At 56.3% G+C, this 26,113-nt stretch overlaps 2 protein-coding genes across 7 annotated transcripts in view; one reads left to right on the top strand and one right to left on the bottom strand.

Annotated features, from left to right (window-relative positions):
* The window catches only part of GRIK5 (glutamate ionotropic receptor kainate type subunit 5), a 57,282-nt gene extending 38,188 nt beyond the window's left edge, over positions 1 to 19,094 (bottom strand). For 2 of the 5 annotated variants that reach the window (XM_079908525.1, XM_079908529.1), the window contains exons 1-8: positions 12,796 to 12,918; positions 9,162 to 9,289; positions 8,691 to 8,855; positions 6,260 to 6,357; positions 5,997 to 6,162; positions 3,118 to 3,296; positions 1,017 to 1,070; positions 756 to 917 (exon numbers count right to left, since the gene is read on the bottom strand). In XM_079908525.1, the coding sequence (XP_079764651.1) occupies positions 756 to 917; positions 1,017 to 1,070; positions 3,118 to 3,296; positions 5,997 to 6,162; positions 6,260 to 6,357; positions 8,691 to 8,855; positions 9,162 to 9,240 (903 nt within the window). In that variant the 5' untranslated portion in view covers positions 9,241 to 9,289; positions 12,796 to 12,918. Of the gene's footprint in view, positions 1 to 755; positions 918 to 1,016; positions 1,071 to 3,117; positions 3,297 to 5,996; positions 6,163 to 6,259; positions 6,358 to 8,690; positions 8,856 to 9,161; positions 9,290 to 12,795; positions 12,919 to 15,035; positions 15,245 to 18,963 lie in introns of those variants that run through there. The other 3 variants (XM_079908526.1, XM_079908528.1, XM_079908527.1) reach the window with 3 other exon arrangements.
* Positions 19,095 to 19,315: 221 nt separating this feature from the next.
* Positions 19,316 to 24,856, top strand: ZNF574 (zinc finger protein 574). Of its 2 annotated transcripts, none has more exons than XM_079907544.1 (2): positions 19,316 to 19,474; positions 21,895 to 24,856. In XM_079907544.1, exon 2 carries the CDS (start codon positions 21,915 to 21,917, stop codon positions 24,600 to 24,602), a length of 2,688 nt encoding a protein of 895 aa, XP_079763670.1. In that variant the 5' UTR covers positions 19,316 to 19,474; positions 21,895 to 21,914; the 3' UTR covers positions 24,603 to 24,856. The 2 variants fall into 2 exon arrangements, with proteins under 2 accessions (XP_079763670.1, XP_079763671.1); XM_079907545.1 differs by lacking the exon at positions 19,316 to 19,474 and adding an exon at positions 20,862 to 20,995.
* Positions 24,857 to 26,113: the final 1,257 nt, after the last annotated feature.

Raw genomic sequence — 26,113 nt, 5'->3', positions numbered from 1 at the left:
CTCCCCTGTCCGTGTATGTGTGCGATGGCCCTGCATGCACATGTCTGACCGCAAGGCTCAGTGTCTGTGTGAGTTTTTGTGCACGTAGGAGTGTCTTGGTACCTTGGTGTATGGCTAGATGTTTGTGAACAAATACACATAAATATGCATCTTTTGTATGTTTGCATTAATTCAACATATATTATCAGATACTACTCTGAGCAGGTGGTTTTAGATGCTGGTTATACCATAGTGAACAAAACAGAAATGCCCGCCCTCATGGAACTTACAAGCTAAATATCTGTACATACCTCTAAGCAAAACATAGAGCAAGCCACATGGTGATTAGATAAGCAAAGATAGATGCTATGGAGAAAAATCTGGCAGGGAAGGTGGCTAAATAGTGGGTAGTTTGCCATTTTGTAAACAGGGGGACATTTGAGCAGTAACTTGGAGAGGAGGGAGCAAATTGCTAGTTCCCTGGGGAAGTGCACGCAAAGCAGCAGGAAGAGCAAGTGCAAAGGCCCTGAGTTGCGCATGTGCTGGGGCAGCAGAGGCACCTGGAGGAGACCCATGTGGCTGGAGCGGCTTGGGAGGTGGAAAGGAAGAAAGGGCTCAGACTTAGCTCCGGGCCACGCTGTGAGGCCTCGTGGATGTTCTCAGAAAGCGAGTGGGGCACCGGAGGGTTCTGAGCACAACCGGCCAAGGCCTGAAGGGGCCCCGGAAGTGTCTGTGTGCAGGATGCCCATGTGCCGGGGGCAAGGGTGTGAGCTCACCGCGGGGCCGGGGTAGGTGCTGGCTTCACAGTTCTCCCTCCAGGACATGTTGAGGCTGCGCACAAACTCAGGATAGAAGGGGTGAGAGGTGTTGAACATGGAGAAGCCCAGGATGTTGGAGGAGTCCTCCACGATCCCGTCCAGGTGCAGGATGGGGAAGTCCTGGGACCGAGAAGAGGGGGTGAGGGAGGGGCTGGGCCCACGTCAGGGCAGATGCTGCACGGGGAGATGGGGGCTTCGGGGGCTGCAGAGGGTACTCACCATGGTGGTGAGGATGTACTTGTAAAACGCTGAGGTCATTCCCAGCTCCGAGGCCTGGAGAACACAGGAGGCAGGCATGGGGAGAAGTCGAGAGAGCAAGAGAGATTTAGAGACAGGCCTTGCAAGGAGACACCCCATAAGGAACAGTAAGAGACACCCAGAGACAGAGAGAGACAGGGGAAAGGAGACAAGTGGGGGCAGAGGGAGACCTTGGTTGCTCATGTCCCGCAGGGTGACTAGGGCCCAGGTGGGAAGAAGATTTTGTTGGAGGAGAGAATGACACCCTCAAGTGCCCGCCTCCCTCTTCAGGTCACATAGAAGACTGCCTTCTGGAGACAGGCAAAGGGACACCTCAGAAACAGGGTGGGGGAGGGCAACCTTAACCTTAACCTTAACCCCCAGGTTGCCCCAAAGCCAAATTTGGGCTGCTAATTTGTAAGGCTCAGCCTGGTCACAGGTCAGAAAAACTACCCCCTGCAATCTTTAAAAGCACTTTGCAGGGCTTCCCTGGTGGCGCAGTGGTTGAGAGTCCACCTGCCGATGCAGGGGACGCGGGTTCGTGCCCCAGTCTGGGAAGATCCCACATGCCGCGGAGCGGCTGGGCCCGTGAGCCATGGCCGCTGAGCCTGCGCGTCCGGAGCCTCTGCTCCGCAACGGGAGAGGCCACAACAGTGAAACGCCCGCATACCGCAAAAAAAAAAAAAAAAAAAAAAAAGCACTTTGCAATTAAAGGCAGCCAATTTAAATCTCAAGATTCGGGAATTCCCTGGCGGTCCAGTGGTTGGGACTCCACGCTTCCACTGCAGGGGGCACAGGTTTGATCCCTGGTCAGGGAACTAAGATCCCGCAAGCCGTGCAGCACAGCCAAAAAAATTAAAAAAATAAAAAATAAATAAAAATAAATAAATCTCAAGATTCATGTTGTGAGCCCCCTTTCTCACAGTCCTCAAGGAAAACAAAGTTAGAAGACGTCTCCATGCTAGGAGTGCCCAGTTCTGTCCTGCTGCCATCATTAGAACATGAAATGGCACCAGACTGCATTGCCTGTGTGGCAGGAGCTGTTATCACATGGGTTACAGCCCATTCCAGGACAGAAAAATGCAGGCTTGAGAGGAAAGTGACCACCGGTCACTTGGCTCGCACAGGAGGGGCTGGGACCCCGGCCCAGGCCTGCATTGTCTGCCTCCATAACCCGAAATCTTTTCTCTAAGCCTCAAGAGCCCTGTGGATTCTGTCCACACTTCTTCCTGTTAGCTACGATAGGCAATGATATATGGTTTTAATTTTTTAAAAACTGGAGAAAAATAAATAATACACATTCGATTATGAGGAAAAATTAAGAGCAGGGAACAATGAATGATTAATGAATGTGGGTCACCATTGGATGGCATGTGGAGGGCCCATGGGGAAATGTCCTGTGCTGGCCCTTCCTGGGTGGTGCCCTTGAGACAGTCCATTCCCCGCCCCCGCCAGAACCCCTGCTTCTTCATCCAAAAAATGGTATCATACCTGCCCTGCCCTGCAGGTTGGAGTGAGAGCCAAATTACCTTGTTTTTTTTTTGTTTTTTGGGGGCCACACTGAACGAATTGTGGGCTCCTAGTTCTCCGACCAGGGAGAGGACCAGGGCCCCCTGCAGTGGAAGCGCAGAGCCCTAACCACTGGACCACCAGGGAAGTCCCGAGAGCCAAATTAAAGAAGGCACGCAAACACCTCGACACAGAGTAGGAGAGGCACTCAGTAAAGATGACAGGGCGCTCCCACTACGCCCGCGTTTATTCTGGGCCAGGGCCTGTCCCAGTGCTTCCCCACCTTTCACTCATTAACCCTCACGGCACCCCACTGAGGTAGCAGGTATGCACAGAGAGGGAAGGCGACTGTCCAGGGTCCAACCAAGGGTGCAGCCGGCAAGCAGCTGAGCTGAGAGACAATACTTCCTATTTAGCGTTTGCACGTAGGAAGCGGGGCTCCGGACCACCACGTGATAACTGAGGCCCATGGGCCTTGGTTGACTTGTTCTGTCACCCCATGTTTCTGCTCCTGACCCTGTAGGGAAATCAGAGACGGGACCCACCAGAGAGGGGAAATCAGGTGGGGACCCACCTTACGGAGAATGAGGTGGGAAATGGATGCGTTGGCGTCGATGATGATGGTGGACACTTTGTCATCTCGGATCTCCTTGAGCAGCGGTGTGGGGTCCCGGCTGTCGTCCAGCATCCTCACTGACAGCGTCTCCTTGGAGATGAGGAAGCCGCGCACCAGTTCCTCCAATCGCAGCAGGCCTGAGGGAGGGGTGGGGCCCTGGGTTAGAGCCCCTCCGTGTGCCTGGAGTTGGGGCAGCCGCTCCCTCCTCTCTGGCACGGGGTAGCTGGGAGAGGACCAGGGCTCGCCCAGGATGTGGGGTGGCTGTTTGGAGTGCAGCTGGCTCTCTTGGGGTGCTGGGCCCAGGTGCCTGATGCTCAGGTCCTCTCAAATTGAAGTCTCAACCGAGACCTCCCCCGACCTCCAGATCGCTGTCTCCTGCCACCTTTCTGCCCCCACCGGGCTGCATGACAAACGTCGCACACTTCACGTGTGCATAGTCGCAATCTGCTCTCCTCGCCAAACCACCACAGTGGTGAACAGACTCCAGCCGGCCAGGCGCTCAGGCCAGAACCTTTGACGGCAGCCTGGCCCCTGTCTGTCTCTCACACCCACGGCCAATCCACCCAGGCTCTACTTTCAAAACACACCCCACGGCACCGCATCCCCGTCACGGCCCTGGCCCGAGCCACTGCCATCTCCCGCCTGTGACATCGGCCACGCCTGCCCCCGGAGAGTCTGTTCCCTACACAGCAGCCAGAACTGCTGCTGTAACGCAGATGTGTCCTCCTCTGTTCCAAACCCTCCAACGGCTTCTCGCTGGTTCAGAGTGAAGGCCAAAGTCCTCACAGTCTGCAAGGCCCTACTCCATCTGCCGACTCACTTCATTATGTCCCTGACCTCATCTCCTCCTCTCCCACTCGCTTGGCTCCAGCCACGCCGGCCTCCTTGTTGTCACACACACACACACACACACACACACACACACACACACGTGCCCCATGGCCTCTGCGCTGGCTGTTCCCTCTGCCTGGAACGCTCCTCTCCAGACCCCCACACTCCAGATCTTTACTCAGATATCACCTCCTCAGTGAGGTCCACGCCAACCATTCTATTTCAAATTGCACCCCCTTACTCCAGCTCTCCCAATTCCCATCATCCTCCTCTATTTGTCCACAGGACTCACTACTCCTGACCAGACCACGTCTTCTCTATGTCCACTGCCTGGCTCTTCTCATTAGGTTTGACAAGGGCCTGGTTCATGCACTGCCACATCCCTAATACCAAGAACAATGTCTGGGGACTTCGCTGGTGGATCAGTGGTTAAGAATCCACCTGCCAATGCAGGGGACAGGGGTTCGAGCCCTGGTCCAGGAAGATCTCACACGTCTCAGAGCAACTAAGCCCGTGCGCCACAACTACTGAGCCTGCGCTCTACAGCCTGCGAGCCACAACTACTGAAGCCCGCGCGCCTAGAGCCCGGGCTCCACAACAAGAGAAGCCACTGCAGTGAGAAGCCTGCACACTGCAACGAGTGACCCCCGTTGGCCGCAACTAGAGAAAGCCTGCGTGCAGCAACGAACACCCAACACAGCCAAAAATAAATAAATTAAATAAATAAGTAAAAAGTAAAAAATAAAAATAATGTCTGGACCACGGCAGGTGTGCAGTGAATACCTTTTGAAAGAGGAATCCCTCCTGGAGGTGACTGAGCACAGTCCTCTCTCTCTCCAGCGGCACCCACAAGCCCGTCAGCCTCCCAGACGTCTCCACTTGAATGTCTCAAAGACACCTCAAACACAGTGTGTGCCCCTGAACTGACTGTCCCCTCCTCCTCGGGCAGGACCTGGTCACCGTCCGTGACCCCACCCTCTCCCTTCCCTCACAACTCTCCTCAAATCCATTCTGGCCCCTCCGTCCCCATGCCACCACCTGAGCCCTAACCAGGACCATCCCTCCCCGCCTCTAGCTGCTCTCCATGCCACATCTCGTGTCATGGAGTCTCCAAGTCTGCTCTCTGTGTTGCAGCCAAAGAGCCCAAAGAGCTCTTCCTGCAACACACTCGTCCCTGCCCGGTATGGGTACTTTCCATGGCCCCCATCGTCTTCAGGAAAAAACAAAAGGCCCTCAGTGATCATGCCCCGTTCCCAGGTTCTACTTCATTGCTCCCATGCTGGGAGCATCTCTGAGCCTCCCAGGGCCTCGCCTCTGCCCTGCCCTGCCCTCTGCTTTGTACATACTCCCTCTCTTCTCTCCCACCTCACCTCCTCCCTACCTTTCAGGTCCATCTTAGAGGTCCCTTTCTCTGGGAGGCAGGCTCTGAACCTCCTAGACTAGGGTTGGATCACCCCCGCTTAACTCCTGAGAGCTCGCAACACTCCGCATCACAACTGCTCGACCACGGCGTCCCCCAGTGGCCCCGGAGCTCCGGGAAGCCGGGGACCACGCCTAGCGTTGTTCACTGCTAAATCACTGGGACCTAGCAGGGGCCCTGCTCCGAGCACGTGCTCAGTCACTATCTGCGGACTAAAGAGTCTCTTTAGGGGCAGGAGTGGGTGGGGAGGGGGTGGCCTGTGGAACCAGAGGTCTGGGTTCCTAAAGGGGAAGGGATGGTGGAGACTAGGAGAGCCTGTGTCTGGATCCCCCGGGCCTTAAAATCAGGGGGCATTCATGACTGTGGGAGACTAGATGTCTTGGGAAGGGGAGTTTGGGGAAATAGAAAACAAGGCATCCAGTTCTCCTCCCTCGTGGGACTTCCCTGGCAGTCCGGTGGTTAGGACTCTGCACTCTCACTGCCAAGGGCCTGGGTTCAATCCCCGGTCGGGGAAACTAGGATCCCACAGGCCGGGCGGCGCGTCCAAAAAAATAAAATAAAATAAAAAACAGTTCTCCTCCCTCACACTCGGCCTTGGCGCAGATGAGGCTGGCCGAAGGGTAGTTGAAGGACTTGAGGATCCGGGAGACCGCCAGGCTGACGTCCTCGTTACTGGGGTACAGGCTGACAGACGCGAAGCGAAGGTACTGAAGGCGGGGCATCTCCTCGGGACCCACCTTGACGTGGGGGATCTGAACAGAGAAGGACCTTTGCTTCCATCCTGCTCCCCCCTCCCCAGCCCTCGCCTCCAGGGACCGCCCCCCCGCCAACCCCGCGTTCCCACCTCACCTCCTTCTCCCCACAGATATGGCTCACGGTGGAGGCCGACGCAGGGCTGGAGGAGGGCCCCAGGACAGACACGACCCCCTTGGGCAGGATCTGACACACTGTGAGGGGTGGGAAGAGACCGCAGATTCAGGGACCCTCTTCCTCCTCTCTGTCCCCGCCCTCAGGGAACTGCCTTGGCCCAGGAGAGAACCCGACACTCCACATGGAGCTGCCTGACCCTCCTCCACCACCTGGGGACCCAGAAGCCCAGTCCCTGACCCAGCCCACCGCAGGAAACAAAAGGAGGGGGCACGAGACAGAGGGAGGCAGGGAGACATGGCAACAGAGGGCCGGCTCAGACCAAGAGAGAGACAAAGGAAGAAATGAAGAGGATACACCAAGGACCTCCTTCTGGCTGCAAATCCAGTGCCTGGTTTCTCAGCCTTTGTCTCTCTTAAGCTTTTGAACCACGCACAACCTAAGGTGCATCCAACACCCCCTCTACCCTGAACCCACAGCCAAGGTCCCCTCCACACTCTACACCCCAAACACCATTCCCCTGCTGTATTTCCTCGCTCCTCTTTCTTCCATTTTCTTTCTCCTTAAACATGTGTGCATCTCAAGACTGGGAGGTGGACGGGAGCCTTGGTTTTTACCTGTCCAGTGCCCATCCCCATGGCAGAACCCTAACTTTTCCTGAGGGAATCACATGGTTCCCAGAATTGATTGGTACCTGACCCAGGATCAAAGAAGCATACTGTGCTGGCCACAGGGATCGGTTCAGAGATGGGGACAGGCTCAAACTAGGCCACTGAGAGCCTTCCCCAGGTCCTCTGCTAAAATTATCACTGGGTTTGCTAAACTGGTGAGATGCAAAGTTTTGAGCAGTTGAGGCCATCTTGCCACCAGCTGGGGAGGGCCTTCCTGAAAATGAAGCCAATTTAGAGGAAAGTAGGACCCAGAGATGAAGACACAGAGGTTCCTGGAACATCATTTGAGTGCCTGTATTAAGCCTTGCCTGAAACAATCCTGGGATATCATTTGGGTACCTGGATTCAACCAAGCCTGAAATTAATCTTTAGGCCTTGTAGTGACATGAGCTGATAAGTTCTCTTTTTTCCTTAAGGCAGCCTGAGTTGGGTTTCTGCCATCCAACTAAGAGCACCGTAACTAAACGTCTCATCTTCCTCCAAACTTATTCCTTCTGTGTCTTCCATGTTGGTGAGGGTCCCACCATTTACACACACCAAATACCTGGAAATGGTCCTTGCCTTCAATCTTCCTCCTAATGGCCAATTAGTCACCAAATCCTGTCTCTTTTTTGTCCCCAAATTTTCTCATATCTGTCCGCTTCTCTTCGACCCCTCCTCCCCTGTCCTACTTTAGGGCTGTCAACTCAGGCACGCACCAGTCTCCTCGCCAGCTACCCAAATCTAGCTTCCAGACTCCACTTTCACCAGCTCCCTGTTCCAAACCCATCAACGACTCCCCACTGCCTGTAGGTGAAGGTAGCGTCTTTCAACCTGACCTGTAGACCTCCTCGAGCTGGCCTGTCAACCTGCCCAGCCTCACCTCCCACTGCCGAGTCCCACTCCAGTCCAGAAGTCTCTCACGATCCCCCCAAACACGTCCTGAGTCCAGGTGTTCAGGATGGGCGCAACCCCACATCGAGTTGCTTGGCTCCAAATACTCAGCCCTCCCCTCTGCCCCAGCGCCAGACTACAGGCACATGCCTGGAATACCATCTCCCTCCATACCCTCCAACCCGGTCTCTCATTGTGTTCTGTGCTATACCAGTCAAAAAAGTCCAGGAAACATTGGACCCCATTCTCCCTCTCAGTGATCTGAAACACACATGAACATAACAAAGGCTCTGATAAAGGCCTGCAGGAGAGAAATCTGTCTAAAACACCTTTGAAGGCAGCATCTCCCGAAGGTCTAATGTCCCCAGCACGTCTGTTCAAGGGACACTTGCTCAGTCTGTGAGTATTCAACAGACTCATGCACCCCTGCTAATAGGGCTGGTTGTGTTCCACGGGGCATACCTTGAGCAACACCTCTCCCTCTATATCCTGCTCATCTTTCAGAGCTCAGCTTCAGTTAAGTCTTCTCCAGAACACCTTCGCTGTCCCTGCCCCTGAGGCACCCTGGCCTCGCTGCCTGGGCCCCTCATTATTTAGCTCTGGGGGCTAAGTGTCCCCAGCCAGCTGTGAAGCTTCTCTTTCAAACGGGGCCCTCAGCTCCTCCAGGGCAGCACGGGGGCTGATGCTCTCCCCACCGCCCCAGGCCCAGCAGCACCATCTCTGGGAAGGAGAGGGCAGTGCAGACAGGAAGGAAGGGGCAGACGGAACTAGAAGAGAACACGGCAAGCTGAGGTGGCCAGGGCCGAGGAACAGACGGACGGCCACCAGCCTGCCCTGCCTCACCCCACGGCCCCTGTGGCCCTGCTCACTGGTGTCCGTGGTCTCGTACTGGCTGTCCCGCTGCAGCTCAAAGATGTCTACTTCCACGCGGGCCTTGGCTGGGACCTCGATGATCCCGTTGATCTGCTCCCGGGCCAGGGCCAGGGCCAGACGTTCACCGCGGCCACACACTGTCTGGTCGTCCAGGATGGCAGCTGAGGGGACACAGGAGTTGGGGACCATACTCCTGGGTCCTGAGAGAGGAAGGGCTGGGCTCCTGGATTCCTTGGCTCTGAGGGAGGCTGGAGGTGGGGTCAGGGCTCCAGACTCCCTGATCTGAGGTTGGAGAGAGCCGGGATCTGGACTCCTAGGTCCGGGGGAGGAAGGAGCCGGGGGCTGCTGGGCCGAGGCCCAGATCCCTGGGTCCTGAGGGGCTGGCAGGCCCAGAAAAGAACCCCAGGGAGGGCTCCGGGAGGGTCTGTGAGGAGGCAGGGGCCAGCGGGGGCGCTGTAGGGCCTCACCCATGCGCAGTGATGAGAGCACCTGGCAGCTGGGGCTGGCAAAGGCGACAATCAGCAGCAGCAGCAGCTCAGCCGGCATCTTCCTCCTTCCTCATGGGGACGCAGCTGCCGCGGCCCCCACTCGCCACCTGCAGGGAGACCCCCAGCCCACGGGGAGATTGCTGATATGGGGGCCTCTGAGCCCCTCTGGGGACTGCTGGATGGGGTGGTGACCACAGAGCCTGGGACACTGTTGCTGAGCTCTGAAGGGCCCTGCCCTCATTAGAGCTGACGAGACTGAAGGCATCGCTGTAGGGGGAGCTGAGAATCAGAGGAGCGCTAGCAGGGAGAAGCCCACAGCACGCAGGCACTGAGTGGGAGAAACACTGCTAGAGCCACCAAAATGGGAGGCAGGCATGAAAAGGATCTCAGGTAAGAGCGAATTCCAGGAACCATCTCCACCCCAGGAGGAGACCAGGAAGTGCCACCCCCCCACCCAATTCCGCCCCTGTCTCTGGGCAGGCAGCTGTTACTAGGCAACAGAAACCGGCTGGAGAGGATGCAGTGGTTGCTAGGCAACCCCATCCCAGGCCTCACTTGCCACCTTCCTGACGTCCCTGGTTCCCACAATCCCACAGGGAGAGAGGCCTGGACATCCGGGGTCTGGAGGGGAGAGTATCCAGGAGTTAGGAAACTTGGGAAGAGAAAGACACATGGAGGCACACAGATGGAGTCAGATGGTCAGACCTGAGGCACCTAAGGGACTAAAAAAGAAAAAAGGAAAAAAGAAGGGTAAAGAGAGGGAAGGGGGGAAGCATAGAGACAGAAAGAGGAAGAGAGGCCAGAGGTGGGAGGGATACCAAGAGACTCAGGAAAGGAGAAAGGGAAAATAGGCCAAAATATAAGGGAACAGAAAGCTGATATGAAGACAAGAGAATGGGGATAGCAATGGAGAGAAACAGAGGAGAGTTACAGGAAGATGAGGACAGGACTAGGAAAGAGAAAGAGGGAAGAGATAGGAAGACAGTGAGACACGGAGATGGAGAGAGAAAGGGCAGGGCAGGGAGAGGAAGAGAGCAGGCAGGCAGAAGAGAGGGAAGTCAAGACACAGGAGGGACACAGAATAGAACAGGAAGACAGAATGGAGAGGACACAAACCCACCAGAGATGCCACCAGAGACCTGGATGGGAAGACTGAGTAAGGCAAGGGGTGCACTGTCTGCAGAAGCGGGTCCCAAACTGTGCCCCCGCACCCAGCACCAGGGAGCTGAAGACTAGGGGCAGACAGTGAGTCTCTGCTCCCCACAACTGCTCCAGGTGCCCTGGGCTTCTGCAGGGTGACCACTGGGCAGGGATGAGTTTGGCCAGATGCATGGTGCCCCCTGGCCAACGGCCATGCCCCCAAGGGAAGGGACACTTGGGTTTCCATGGGAGGGGGTTACTGAGAGGCCTAGAATGCTGTGAGGTGAGTCTGGGGGGCTCCCCGCACCCCACTCATGCCCACAGAAGGAGGGCTCAAGCTGGGGAGATGGTAGAATGAAACTTGCTAATGGAGACAGAGGCACAATGCAAAATTCAGATCATCCCTTGAAGCCAGAAAACCTAGGCCAGGGCCACAAGAGACCCCGCCCTCAGCCCCTGCTCTGCCACCGACTCCCAGGTGACCTCGAGCAGATCCCTCTCTCTCTCGGGACCTCTGGGAAAGACAGGCTGGGGATGGGAGGGCCTGCTGGACAGCCTGGGGCCTGTGGACTGTAATCGGCATCTAAGGTGAAGGCCTGTCAAGGGTGGAGGAGCAAGGGAAGCAGGGAGAAGCTGGAAGGAGAATTCACAGGGGGAGGGATGTGGAGGGCGGGGCTAGGAGAGAGGCTGGAGTGAGGGGGTCATCCTGAGACACCAGGGGCTTCTGGGGGCAAATCAGGGAGCAGAGACTAGAGGATAGATAGAAAGACCGAGAATGAGACAGGAGCCAGAAGGGCAGGGACCCACAGGTGGCAGACACGGGTGGAAGCCGAAAGACACAGTCCAGGGACAGGGCTGGGGGCAGCAGATGGACACAGAGGTACAGGAAGGCACAGACAGAAAAACAGACAGACCAAAAGTAAGTAACTGGGGCTAAATGAGAGAGAAGGACACACACACATCACCTACAAGTGAGACACCAAAGGGGACAGAGACAAGACAGAGAGCGTGAGAGAGGAGGGGCAGGGAATCAGGCCCGAGTCTCACAGGTCCAGGTACTTAGGCAAAGCCAGATAAAGATGGAAACACAGCAGCTGAGTGAGCGGAAAGGGCCCTGCCAGGGTAGGAAGACAGACAAGTGGGCAAGTGAGAGATATCACAAAGGGGAGAGGGCAAATGAGGTGAGGCAAAACAACTAACAGGTACAGGAACCGTGGGGAGAAGAGAAATTGCAAAACTCTGAAAAGAAGGAGGGCTAGTCGGAAAGAGACAGAGAGAAAAGGTACGTGAGCCACACAGTTTCTCTCGAGAAGAGGAAGGGGCAAGTGGGACAGACACAAGATAGACAGAGTCCCAAACAAGGAGAGACGAGAAGTGAGAGTCAGGGAGGGAAACTGAGGGAGGAAGAGTGAGTGACCTGGAGGGGCACAGGCAGGAGACAGGACAAGCACCCACCTAAGGGGGGCAGGTCCACACAGAGGTGCATCACTCAGAGCACCTTGGAAGGGGCGGTCATTCCCAGAGCCTGCAAGCCCCAAAGGGAGGGAAGGAATGGGAACCAAAGGCCTGGCAGGGGAATGGAGAAGTGGGAAGAGAGAATGGGGGTGGGGGGGAGATCACCATAGAAAAAACAAAGTGGACCATGGAGGGGGGCAGTTGCTAAAGGAGTGAGGGATGGAGGAGACAGGACGAGGAGTGGATCCGGGGAAGAAAGCAGAAAAGTAAGAGGAGGAAGACAGCCTCCGAGCCCAGAGTTAGAGAGGCAGACAGGGGAGCAGAGGCACAGGCAAAGCAAACAGGGGACAGAGGGCAGTGCAGAGAGGGCTAGACGGGGCATGGGATCCTCCCAAAAGAGAGAGAGGAGGGACAGGGGAGTTTCGAGAGACAGAGGGAGGAGAGGGAGACGGAGACAGAGATCAGCAGAGACACACCAAGAAAGGGCTGGGCTAGCAGTAAGGAGAAACAAGTTGGACAGAGCTAGAGCGAGGCCCGAGAGACACATGAAATGGAGATTCCAAAACGGAAAGACATTTCCAGGAGATACAGACCGGCTGGGATGGGACGCATGGCAGGCAGAGAGGATGAGGCTCAGAGGAAAGAAGAGAGACTGAAACAGAGTGAGAGAGCAGAGCCGGTCACCGCGGGGCCGAGGCTGGAGCAAGCAGGGGCGGAGACCAGCCAGGAGTCCCGGAGAGGGAGTGAGACCGCAAGTAAGAGCCAGCCAGCCCCTCAGGAGCCCAGCAGCTGGGGGCTGGGAGGCAAGATGAGCTCTGGACCCAGAAGAAGGGGTGAGGAAAGGCCAAGGGGAAGGAAGGCTGGGAGATGGAGGGCGCAGGGCAGGCCCTTGGTGGGGGAGGGTATCTGCCGTTTCGGGGAGCAGGGGAATGCGGGGCCCCCCACCAGGCCGCAGTGAGCCCAGCCTTCCAGGACCCAGGCCCGGCCCCAGCCCAACCCCCATCCTGCAGACACTCACGGATCCTGGTGGGACGGAGGGCTGGGCTCCCTCGAGGCCCGAGGAACGACAAGGAGGAGATGCTCTGACGCTGGGCGGTGTGGCTGGGGCGGGGGGAGAGGGCAGTCCAGAGGGCCCCCTCCCCCACCTCCGGCAGTGGCCCCCAACTAACCCAAAATGGGGGTGCTCCCGGGGCGCAGGGAGGAAGGACAGGTGGAAGAGGAGAGGGCGGGCCGGGGAGGGGAGGAAGGGGAAAGGAGAAAATGGAGGAGGGAAGGGGAGAGAGGAGAGGGGGAAGGAGCAAATGGAGGGGAAGGAGGGAGGAAGGTGAAAACGAAAGGGAGGGGGCACAGGCAGAGCCGGGGGAGGGGGAAGCCGGCCCAGGCAAGGGCCCCCGCCCCCTCCCCTAGCCAGGCCGGCCTGGGGGGGCCACGGGGGGCGAGGACTGGGTGGAGACAAGGAAGCTGGCCATCGGGAGAAGTGGGGGAGGGGAGGGCTTGGTGGGGGGGAGGGGGCCACCCCTTCCCCCCTCCCCCCTGGAGCCCCGGCCCTGCCCTGGAAGAGGCTAGGGCCTGTGGACCTCAAGCCCTCAGCCCCCACGGGAAAGCATGCTGGGGGCGGGGAGAGGCAGAGGAGTGGAGGGCCTGGGGAGGACGGGGTGCTGGGAAACCCAAAGAGTGATGAGAGGGCCGGAGAGGTGGAGAGATAGGGAGGAGGGAGAGGAGGAGGGAGGGGAGGATGGAGAGAAGCAGGTGGAAGAGGGAGAAGGAGGAGGGGGGGTGTCCCAGGGGCACCCAGCGCAGGGCCTCAGCAGGAGGGCCTGGCCATGGACCCCTGGTTCCCTGTGAGAAGCAGCCGCTGGCTCCGGGTCCCCAGCTGGGCCTGCCTTCCTGCTGCTGGTTGCCACCGCAGCCGCGGCCACCACCACCACTTCTCCTTCTCCCCTCCAAGGCCGCCGCCTGCCTGCCCGCCTGCCGCCCGCGCTGGGTCCTGGAGCGCAGGGGGGCGGGGGGGAGAGAGATGAGGGAGGGAGGGAAGGAGAGAGGGAGGGAGGGAGACGGGGAGGAGGGTGGGCAGGAGGGAGGCAGGCAGTCAGAGAGAGAGAGAGAGATGGAGCGATGGGAGTCAGGGGAGGGGGAGCCCGTATTGGTCCGAGCTGGGGAGCCCCCGGAGAGGAGAATGCTGATGAGGGGAAGGCGCTGCATTGGACAGAGGGCCCACCCGCCGCCACCTCCTCCACCACACCATGCCACCGCCCTGCCCAGGCAGCCCTTGGGCACAGGAGTCCACAGAGACACAGCTGAGAGGCAGGGAGACCTGGGGAGAAGGCCATGGAGCTGGGGGAGAGGGCTACAGAGATGAAGAAAAATGCAGAGAAACAGCAAGACAGCCATCAAGAGCCACAGAGGTGGACCAAGGTCCGCAAACCCCACAAGGACAAGGACAGGGAAAAGCCCAGAGCAAAGAAAGGGTCATCTAGACCAGGGAACAGACCACAGAGACAAGCTAAGGACCTCGGAGACAAGGGCAGCTCGTGGACTCAGAGAGCCCCCCATGAAGATGGGGACAGGGGGCAGCTCATGGACTCAGAGAGCCCCCAGGAAGATGGAGAGAGGCCCACAGGAACAGAAAGCACTCCTCAGGCATGGGGAGTGGTCCATAGTGACAGGAGAAGACCATGGACAGGAGGAGAGGACCACAGACACTGGAACAAGGATGCATATTACAGAGACAAGGAGGAGGGCCAAGAAAAGTGGGAGAGGGTCACGGAAATGGAGGGAGGCCCACAGACACCAGAAAACCCACAAAGGCAGAATGTGGACACAAAAGGCCCACTGAGGCAGGAGCAGCCGGCCCATGGAGAAAAGGGAGAAGCCCCCAGAAATAGAAATAGTCCCCATGGAGGTGAAGGGATGGGTGGTGAGTATGAGAATTCTCCATCATGCAGAAAGAAATCCTGGGGACCTGAGTGGGTGGGAGAAGATTCACCCAAGCATATAGTCAGTGGGAAAGGGCAGGGAGCTGGAGGGCAGAGCCAGCAGAAGTGGAAGACTCCCTCCCTCTTGGAGAGAGCTGAGCAGGGCAGGGGGATGGAAGAGAGAAGCAGAGATACAGATCTTGGAGTGGGGGTGGGTGGTGCATGGCTGGGTGGGGGGTGAAATTTTGGGGGAAGGAACATGACAGTTGGCGCTGAAGGCTGAGTCCATGACTCACCACCACCCCCAATGCTCGTGATGGGGAGGAGACACTGAGACACTCACGTGCAGCCCCCAGCACACGTGACCGCATGCCTCGCGCGCATACACTCTGCACGTGGCAACTCTCACATCGGCCTGGCATGGGAGGCCCCCTGCATCCCCCATATGCTTCTGACATATACATCTGACCCTGAAGGCCCACCGACTTTACATATACCTCCTCGCCCTACTTAAGGGGCCCCCAACACCCACCCTCAGCTCCAGCTCGCTCTGAAAGCGCAGACTCGCCCTGGCCTCTAGGCCTTTGCTTATGCAGGGACCCCAGCGTAGAATGCCTATCCTAGATTGAACCTGTCCCAGAAGTCCTAGTCCTGTGCCACCATCTCCAGAAAAACTGACGCAGGCCTCAGGTTACTCCTGTATCATCTGAAGTGAAGGGACCTAGTCAATCCAGATAAATTGGGAAATACAAGCAGAAGGTCGCAGCAGAAAGGGGCCTGATAAATCAAGCCTGACCCTTCCATTTTCAAGTGGACAGGAGTGAGACTCTGCCCCAGGGCATGGAGCCTGTCAAAGGCTGAGTCTAGCTTCCAGGTTATCTGGTTCCTGCCCCTGGTGATTTCATCCTGAGGGCAAATCCAGATTACTAGCCTTAGAGCTCACTGGTTACCACCAACTTCTTTCCTTTACTTATTGCATTCATCCATTTAGCATGCCACTCTGGATGTCCCACCTGTCAGGCAGTAGAGCCTGGGAGCCAAGAGTATAGACCTTGGAGTCAACTCCTGGGTTACAATCCTGGCTCTGTCTCTTCCTAATGATGGACAAGTTATTTAATTTCTCTGAGCCTCAGTTTCTTTGCAAAGTGAGAGCAATAGTTCCTCCCTCCCAGGGTTATTGAGAGGATTAAACTGTATGATGCATGGAAAGCACTGAGCATAATACTTAGCAAGTCATAACACACTCAAGACACATTAGCTATTATTACTAGGCTCCTTGAGATCCTAATAAAAAATAACTCTTGGGTTTCCCTGGTGGCGCAGTGGTTGAGAGTCCGCCCGCCGATGCAGGGGACACGGGTTCGTGCCCTGATCCGGGAAGATCCCACATGCCGCAAAGCGGCTGGGCCCGTGAGCCATGGCCGCTGAGCCTGTGCGTCCGAAGACTGTGCTCTGCAACGTGAGAGGCCACAAAAAAAAAAAAAAAAAAAACCTCTTACATAGATTTAAAAGTTTTTTTAATTAAAAAAATCTTACTGAAGTATAGTTGATTTACGTGTTAATTTCTGTTGTACAGCAAAGTGATTCAGTTATACATATATATTCTTTTTCATTATGGTTTATCACGGGATATTGAGTATAGTTCCATATTGTTTAATCCATCATACATATAATAGTTTTCATCTGCTAATCCCAAACTCTCAATCCTTCCCTCCCCCACCTCACCTCCTTGGCAACCACAAGTCTGTTGTCTATACCAGTGAGTCTGTTTGTTTCGTAGGTATCTTCATTTGTGTCGTATTTTAGATTCCACATATGAGTGATATCATATGGTATTTGGCTTTCTCTTTCTGACTTACTTCACGTAGTACGATAATCTCAAGGTCCATCCGTGTTGCTGCACATGGCATTATTTCATTCTTCTTTATGGCTGAGTACTATTCCATTGTATATATACCACATCTTCTTTATTCATTCATCTGTTGATGGACATTTAGGTTGCTCCCATGTCTTGGCTACTGTACATAGTGTTGCTATGAACATAGGGGTGCGTGTATATTTCCAAATTATAGTTCTGTCTGGATATATGCCCAGGAGTGGGATTGCTGGATCATAAAGCAACTCTATTTTTAGTTTTTTGAGGAACCTCCATACTGTTTTCCATAGTGGCTACACCAATTTACATTCCCACCAACAGTGTAGGAGGGTTCCCTTTTCTCCGCACCCCCTCCAGCACTTAACTCTTACATAGCTTTTACTCTGTGCCTCACAACCACACAAGACAGGGGCTATTATCCTGCAAGTGAGGAAACTGAGGCACAGAGGAGTTGACTTGCCCAAGACAACAGCTAAGAAGTGGCAGGGCCAGGATTCCAATCCAGGCAGCCTGGTTTAATTACATGGGTCTGGAGTTAAGAGTTTAATCTAGTAGAAAGTTAGGATACCCAGTTAGAATCCAATCGAAGGACATAGCAAGAGTGGCTGAAGAGTCAGACCTAGGTCTGACTCAGTGTTTGGGGTCCCCTAGGAGCTTTTTGGCCTTAGGAAAGTAAATGACCAATTCCTCTAGACTCAGTTCACTCATCTGAAAAATGGGGGGGGGGCGGTTAGAACAAGTGAATCTCTTGCAGCTCCTGTCCTTGGGAAGTAGCACTGGAAACATAACAGTGCTGGGGCAACTTGCTCCCAAGGCTCTGAGGGCCAGAAGGGGACGTTGAGTAGGAATGGCCAGAGCACCTTGAACATATAGGTACTCCAGCTTCCCTGAGCTTTGGGGGCATCAGCCTGGAAGGGGGGCGCCCTAGAAGAAAGGAGAATATAATCCAGACATTACAGGGTCACTTTCTTCAGGTTCTCACCCTGGTTGTCCTTCAGGTCATCCACCCCCTACATTTCCTGTTTCTTCAAATGAAACTGCCTGAGCTGTCTGAGGACTGGGCACTGTCACACCCACTGGCTCAGCCCTGGGGTCGGGATTGGCCTGAGACCTTAGTGACACTTGAGTAAGGGAGGTGGGGCAGGGACTAGGTTTCCCAATAGGCAGGGATTCAGACCTCTGCCCTTGGCTAGAGGAAGCCTGTGGGTACCATGGCAGGGAGAGAAGGGTCCCTCGAGATCCCCATTGCAACTTCCTCTGTCCTTTCTGTCCTGGCTCTGAAAGCCTTAATAAAGAGACACTGTCCTGGACTTGGTTTCCTTTGAGATTCTCTTGGACCAGGGCCTGGGTTGAGGGGAGCTTGGGGAAAAATGATGATCCATCTGGATACTTTCCATCAGTAGTTTACTGGCTAGCTCCTTCCTGTCATTCCTGTGACCTCAGAGAGAGGCCCACCCAAGTTCATTCCACACCCTCTGCCTACCTGCTGTATTTTCTTTACAACACTGTCACTGGCTGTCTACATTTATTTTTGTACCTGGTATTTTCTACCCTAAAATGTAAACTCCACGAGGGCACAGACTTTTCTTGTTCCTTCTCTATCCCTACAAAGATTAACCTTGACCTGGCATATCGTAGCCGGTTATTAAATAATCACGAATAGAAAACGAAACAAATGAAACTGCCCGTCCCCGATTTTATGTTTTCTCCTCCATTTCCCATTTCCTCCCTTATGCTTCAGGTTTTCATTGTTCCCTCAAATTCCTTCTCTCCTTGTTTTTCCTCCGACATTTCTTCTCCCCCTCCCTCAAGAGTCCCTCGGTTTTTCTTCCCTTCCTTCTTGCTGCCTTTATTCCTCTTTTTTAAAAAATTAATTAACTTATTTTTGGCTATGTTAGTTTTTTTGTTGTTGTTGTCGCTCCCGGGCTTTCTCTAGTTGCAGAGAGCGGGGGCTACTCTTCGTTGCGGTGCCCGGGCTTCTCATTGCAGTGGCTTCCCTTGTTGTAGAGCACAGGCTCTAGGCGCCCGGGCTTCAGTAGTTGTGGCTCACGGGCTCTAGAGCGCAGGCTCGGTAGTTGTGGCGCATGGGTTTAGTTGCTCGGCGGCAATGTGGGACGTTCCCCGTCCAGGGCTCGTACCTGTGTCCCCTGCATTGGCCGGCAGATTCTTAACCACTGCGCCACCAGGGAAGTCCCTATTCCCTTCTTTCTAATGAAGCGAGTCTGGAGCCTTGATTTCCCCTTTTTCTCTCCCTGCAATTGGTGCTATAGTTTCCCGTCTCCCCTTCGCGCTGACTGTGCTACACTCTCTCCTTTCTTTCCTCTGGGATTCCTGCGCCTCGAGTCCCCCGCCTCCGCCCTCCGAGAGTCGGGTACCTCAATTTCCCCCACTTTACCCCTCGACCCCGAGGCACCTCCCGACCGGCAACCCCAACATGGCGCCCGAAGCAGCGCTCCGCCGTCTGACGTCACCGCGCTGTCCTCCCCTCTAGAGCCTTCAAACGGAATCGCTGAGGAGGTGGAGGAGGAACATCCTTCAGGGGGCGTAAGGGGGCGGGCACTATCAACCCGGGGGCCGGCCGGTGAGAGAACGTCGCTGGAGGATTGGCTGGGCGCTGCGGGGGATCCAAACGTCACATATTATTGGCCCAGGGCTCGGAGACGTGAGCGTCCATTGGCAGAACGGCAGGGGCCAGACGGGCGATGATTGGGCTCATTCGCCATCGGCGCGGCGGCCGACGAGGAAGGTGGGAGGGGCGTTCCTGAGGGTGATTGGGGGCGAGAGCGAGGCTGCGGAGCAGGCGAGAGGAGACGGCGGGAGCTAGAGAGGGCGTAGCGCTAGGGTGGCCGCGCGAGGGGAGCTGCGGCCCGGGCCGGGGCCCGGGGGGTGCGAGACGGCTGAGGCGGGTAAGTGCGGGCGGGCGTGTGAAGGCCGGCCGGGCTCCCCACCCTCCCCCCGCGGTCTCCACTCGTCACCTCGCCTGCGCACTGAGGGCCGGAGGGGGGCGCGCGCCGGGAGATGAGGGCGGAGCGGTACCAACGGCCCGCGGGGCGCGCGGGAAGCTGGGCGGGGCCCGGGCCGGGGTGGCGGGTGGGAAAGGGGCCAGAGTCCTGGGAAGGACGAGGAGGGACGGGGCTTGGGCTGGGGGCTGGCAGGGACCTGGGTGGTAAGGGAGGCGTTAGAGCTGCCCCCGGGAGGGTCTCCAAGGCTCCTGGGAGTACGCGGCAAAGGGCTGGGCGCTGGGACAGTCCAGGACCTAAGGAGGGTGGACGGTTAGAGGGCAGTAGGGTGCCCAGGGAGGGGTTTAGGCCGTGAGAACAGAGGTGGTTAAGTTACCGTAAAGAGAAACTCTAGTTATTCCTGGAGAGTTAGGCCAATGAGAGGGGTCTTGGTGTGAAAAGATATCAGGAAATGGATGTGCCTAGAGGGGAGAGTTAGAGCTGAGGGAGAGGTCCCGGTGTGAAGAATGGGGTTACATTAATGTGAAGAGTTAAACCACAGTGGGGGGGGGGCGCGTTGGGTACCCTTGGAATGGGTTGAGAGGGGTCTCTGTGCAAAGAAGGGTTATGTTTTATGTTATGTTAAGTGAAACTGGCGTCTGGGTATCCCTAGAATAACTTGAGGAGAAATGGTCTTTCTGAAAAGTACTAGGAATTAGGTCAAGGTGAAGAGTAGGAATTGGGGATCCCTGGAGGGGGTTAGGGTGGTGAGAGAGATCTGTGTGTTACGCTGGGGAGGTCTGGGTAGCCGCAGGGTAGTAGGATGGTCAGAGGGCCCTGGGTGTGAGGAAGAGGGGTCTGGCTATCTATCAGGGTTAGGGTGGTGGTAGGAGGGGTTTTGCCTAAGAGGGGGTTTCACGGTATTCTTAATGAGATTTGGACAGTGGGAGGGGTATGTGGGAAAGGAGTTTAAGCCATTATGAAGTATAGTCTGTATATCCTTGGATTGTAATAGAGTATGTGTGGGATCTTTTTGTGGAAAAGAGGAATTTTGATATGAAGAGGGGGTCTGAGCATCCCTGGAATGGGTTAGGGTGGGGTTGGGTCTTTTTGCAAATAAGAGGGGTTTAGGTTGATACGAAGAATGTTGTCTGGGCATCCCTAGAATGGGTTGGGGTGGGGAGGAAGGGGGTCTTTTTGCAAAGAAGAAAAGTTTAGGCTAATAATGTGAGGTGGGGGGAGTCTGTCCCTAGAATGGGTTAGGGTGAGGGTGGGTCTTTTTGTAAAGAAGAGGGGTCTGGGTATCCCAAGAATGGGTTAGGGTGGGAGGGGTCTTTTTTGCAAAGAAGAATATGTGAAGAGAGGTTCTGGGAATCCCTGAATGGTCTAGGGTGGTTGTCTATAAAGAAGGAGGGTTTAAATCAGTATGAAGAGGGGGTCTGGGTACCCCAGAGAGAATTGTAGATGATGTCTCAGTGCACAGAAGAGGTAGGTGATTAATGTGAAGGGTGTCTGGGTGCCCTGGAAACATGAGTTAGGGTGGTGGGAAGGGTCTGAATGTGAAGAAAGGATTAGGCTTTTGTGAAGATGGGTTTGGGTGTCCTGGATAGGCCCTTAGGGTTGTGGGAGAGGGCCTTGATTTGTAGAGGGAGTTAAATAATTTGAAGAGGGGGATCTGGGGATCACGGGGAAGTGGTTAAGGTTTGGAAAAGGTCTGCGTGTGGAGATGGGTTAGGCCAATGTGAGAAAAGTTTATTGATGTGAGGAACCTGGGCATCAAAGGGAGAAAGTTAGCGGGTGACAAGCTGTGTACAAAGGAGGAGGGTTGCACCATGAGAGGGTGCCGAAAGTGGCAGGGCCCTGGGGCAGTTTGAGTGGTCAGGGTGTAAAAACAGATGGAGAACCTGGGGGTGGGAGCAGAGGAGGAGTGAAGCTCTGAACAGTGGGTGGTTCAGGCCTGTGTGAGGACTCTCCCCGGCAGTTGGGGGTAGGGATGGGGTAGTATGTTGGTAAGAAGAGTCAGTGGAAGGAAATCTGACTGGAGAGGGTCCTGTGTGATGGGCTGGGGCTTTGGGCCAGCTGTGAGGCATGAGAATGAGAGATTGGACAGGTTGCAAGGATCTGGTAGGTGGAGTTTAATGCTAGTTGATGCAGAGGTGAGATTTGGGCAGATTCACTGGGAACGGACTGCGGGGAAGGTTTTGTGCTTGGTGCTCTTGTGTGTTCAAGAGAGGAAGGATTGTTAGGGAGTGGAAATATGGAAGCAAGAAGTTAGATGGGGAAATTGATCTAGGATTTTGGTAGGGAAATGATAAAGGGAAAGAATTTTCCCTGGGAAGGACTGAGGAAGCAGTGGCTTAGATACAATTTGTCCCCACTTCTCCCAGCCCAGGGTCTTGCCGCCGTCATGACTGAGGAGTCAGAGGAGACAGTCCTATACATTGAGCACCGCTATGTCTGCTCTGAGTGCAACCAGCTGTATGGATCCCTGGAGGAGGTGCTCATGCATCAGAACTCCCACGTGCCCCAGCAGCACTTTGAGCTGGTGGGTGTGGCCGACCCTGGAGTCACTGTGGCCACAGAGGCAGCTTCTGGCACGGGCCTCTATCAGACCCTAGTGCAGGAGAGCCAGTACCAGTGCCTGGAGTGTGGGCAGCTGCTGATGTCACCCAGCCAGCTCCTGGAACACCAGGAGCTGCACCTGAAGATGATGGCGCCCCAGGAGGCAGCGCCAGCTGAGCCACCACCCAAGGCGCCCCCCCTGAGCGCCAGTACCATCCACTATGAGTGTGTGGATTGCAAGGCTCTCTTCGCCAGCCAGGAGCTCTGGCTGAACCACCGGCAGACGCACCTCAGGGCCACTCCCACCAAGCCTCCGGCTCCAGTTGTCCTGGGGTCCCCAGTTGTCCTGGGGTCCCCCGTGGGCCAGGCCCGCGTGGCTGTGGAGCACTCATACCGCAAGGCAGAAGAGGGTGGGGAAGGGGCAGCTGTCCCCTCTGCCGCTGCCACCACCGAGGTGGTGACTGAGGTGGAGCTGCTCCTCTACAAGTGTTCTGAGTGCTCGCAGCTCTTCCAGCTGCCAGGCGACTTCCTGGAGCATCAGGCCACCCACTTCCCGGCTCCCGCCCCAGAGTCTGAGGAGCCTGCCTTGCAGCAGGAGACTCTGACCCCATCACCTGCAGAGGTGCCTGTGTCTCAGCCTGACCCCCTGCCATCCTCTGACCACAGTTATGAGCTGCGCAACGGTGAAGCCATTGGACGCGATCGCCGGGGGCGCAGGGCACGGAGGAACAACAGTGGAGAGCCAGGCGGGGCAGCCACCCAGGAGCTCTTCTGCTCAGCCTGTGACCAGCTCTTTCTCTCACCTCACCAGCTGCAGCAGCACCTGCGGAGTCACCGGGAGGGTGTCTTTAAGTGCCCCCTGTGCAGTCGTGTCTTCCCCAGCCCTTCCAGTCTGGACCAGCACCTCGGAGACCACAGCAGCGAGTCTCATTTCCTGTGTGTGGACTGTGGCCTGGCCTTTGGCACAGAGGCCCTCCTCCTGGCCCACCGGCGAGCCCACACCCCAAATCCTCTGCATTCGTGTCCATGTGGAAAGACCTTTGTCAACCTCACCAAGTTCCTTTATCACCGGCGTACCCATGGGGTTGGGGGTGTCCCTCTGCCCACAACACCAGCCCCACCGGAGGAGCCTGTCATTGGCTTCCCTGAGCCAGCCCCAGCAGAGACTGGAGAGCCAGAGGCCCCGGAGCCCCCAGCTGCTGAGGAGAGCCCAGCAGGGCCTGCTGCCCCAGGCACCTACCGCTGCCTCCTGTGCAGCCGTGAATTTGGCAAGGCGTTGCAACTGACACGGCACCAGCGTTTTGTGCACCGGCTGGAACGGCGCCATAAGTGTAGCATCTGCGGCAAGATGTTCAAGAAGAAGTCTCACGTGCGTAACCACCTGCGCACACACACAGGTGAACGGCCCTTCCCCTGCCCAGACTGCTCCAAGCCTTTCAACTCACCCGCCAACCTGGCCCGCCACCGGCTCACACACACAGGGGAGCGACCCTACCGGTGTGGGGACTGCGGCAAGGCTTTCACACAGAGCTCCACCCTGAGACAGCACCGCCTGGTGCATGCCCAGCACTTCCCCTACCGCTGCCAGGAGTGCGGAGTGCGTTTTCACCGCCCCTACCGCCTGCTCATGCACCGCTACCACCACACGGGCGAGTACCCCTACAAGTGTCGCGAGTGCCCCCGCTCCTTCTTGTTGCGACGGCTGCTGGAGGTTCACCAGCTTGTGGCCCATGCCGGGCGCCAGCCCCACCGCTGCTCGTCCTGTGGTGCTGCCTTCCCTTCCTCGCTGCGGCTGCATGAGCACCGCTGTGCAGCTGCCGCTGCCCAGGCCCCGCGGCGCTTCGAGTGTGGCACCTGTGGCAAGAAAGTGGGCTCAGCTGCTCGGCTGCAGGCCCACGAGGCAGCCCACGCAGCTGCTGGGCCTGGGGAGGTCCTGGCCAAGGAGCCTCCGGCCCCTCGGGCCCCACGGGCTGCTCGCACACCAGTGGCCTCCCCAACGACCCTTGGAGGCATGGCACCTGCGGCCCCTGCGGCCCCTGCCCGACGCCGTGGCCTGGAGTGCAGCGAGTGCAAGAAGCTGTTCAGCACGGAGACGTCACTGCAGGTACACCGGCGCATCCACACAGGCGAGCGGCCGTACCCGTGTCCAGACTGTGGCAAGGCCTTCCGTCAGAGTACCCACCTGAAGGACCACCGCCGCCTGCACACAGGGGAGCGGCCGTTCGCCTGTGAAGTGTGTGGTAAAGCCTTTGCCATCTCCATGCGCCTGGCAGAACATCGCCGCATTCACACGGGTGAGCGGCCCTACTCCTGCCCCGATTGTGGCAAGAGCTACCGCTCCTTCTCCAACCTATGGAAGCACCGCAAGACCCACCAGCAGCAGCATCAGGCAGCTGTGCGGCAGCAGCTGGCAGAGGCAGAGGCTGCCGTCGGCCTGGCTGTGATGGAGACTGCAGTGGAAGCCCTGCCCCTGGTGGAGGCCATTGAGATCTACCCTCTGGCTGAGGCTGAGGGCGTCCAGATCAGTGGCTGACCCTGCCTCGTGTCCCTCTTCAGCACCACCATGCCCTCTTGCTGAAGAGCTTTCTCTACCATCCCCTTAAGTCTCTGTACATACTGTGCCCCTTTTCCACCCCTCTCAACTGCCACGTAAGTTCTGTAACTGGATTTATTCTTTCTTCTGAGGGGGGTGCTCTAGGGTCCTTGATGTGCATAAAGGTGCCCCCGCCCACACACACACCTGTTGGCCCCAAGGTGAAATGGTCAATAAAGACTGAGTTGGACATTTATGTGCTTTTGTCTGGCCTGGCCGTGTGGGGTGGTGGAATTTGGGAGCTGTGAGCCCCAGGTTCTTGGGTCTGACTTTTCATGGCTGCATTCCCAGTGCCTAGAACAGGGCCTGGCAAGTAGTGGAGCTCAGTAAACGGAAACTAAGGAGGACCTAGAGTCCGTGGGCATGGCTTTCAGGGAGCCGGGACTTCACTGTGGTAGTAGATGGGGCCAGCATGGTTCTCTTGCCACTAGAGGTCCCCACAGCCCCATAGAAAAGCCTGAAGCTGTTTCTGCTGGTGGCAGGAACATTTAGGAAAATCTTCAGGTTCTCACCACCCCTGTCCCCTTCTCTCTGGCCTGACGTGAGCCTTCTCCTCCAAGGCCATCTGATTTTCTCACTATGCATCCCTGAAGGCGAACGCAGGTCTCGGAAGGGCACGATCTCCGGGGCAGTAGAGGAGGTGGCTTCTGGGACAAGATCCAGCTGTGGGATTGGAAAAGATTCTGAGTAACAGTCTCTGGGGGTAGGAAGCCTCACAAGGGGAGGTGCTCTGACACCCACCTGGAGCTGGCCTCTGGCTCAGCCCACGGATGTTGGTTGTGGGGAGAGGGGTGGTTGGGGTAGCTGACTGATGTTTGAATGCCCAATTTGTCTCAAGTATTTTCCTACATTTTTGGGAATGATCTTCACACTGATCCCATGAAGAGAACGTTTTGTAGGAAAGGAATCTGAAGTCAAAAGCGGTGAAGTGACTTGCCCAAGGTCATTCAAACTAGATAGGGCAGAGCTTGAATTTCAGTGTAGTTTGATTTGGTTTAATCACCTATACGCATTCCTCTACACTCTTCTGCCTTCTCCATACTTGGGGGAGGGCAGTGGAGAGAGGATACGGTGAATGTGTGACTGGTGGAAATGCTCGGCTCCTATGCTAGTCTTTTCTCTTAAGAGCCACACTCCAAGAAAAATAACCCCCCCCCCAAGGTTACTGTAGTCTTTTTGTTAGAATTCTTATCGGAATCCTAGTAAATGAGAGGTAAAGGGAAGCTGTTCGCATTGAAACGAGGGGAAAGGGAGGCCTGAGAGCAGCCCACTCAGCCTCTCCCTTACTCTCGACTCCCTTCAGCAATCCTGTAGCCCTCTGTGGGCACTGGAGCTTATGCTTCTCTTCATTTTTAAAAAGGTAAACCACCACTCAGCCTTTTGATATCTCGACAGCTCCTAATGAAGTAGAGCGCTTAATATGTTAAGCAGTTGTTTTCGACCAGAGTGTG

The sequence above is a fragment of the Stenella coeruleoalba genome, assembly GCF_951394435.1.
Source record: "Stenella coeruleoalba genome assembly, chromosome: 20".
NCBI lineage: Eukaryota > Metazoa > Chordata > Mammalia > Artiodactyla > Delphinidae > Stenella > Stenella coeruleoalba.
This window is presented reverse-complemented; position numbering and strand designations above follow the sequence as displayed.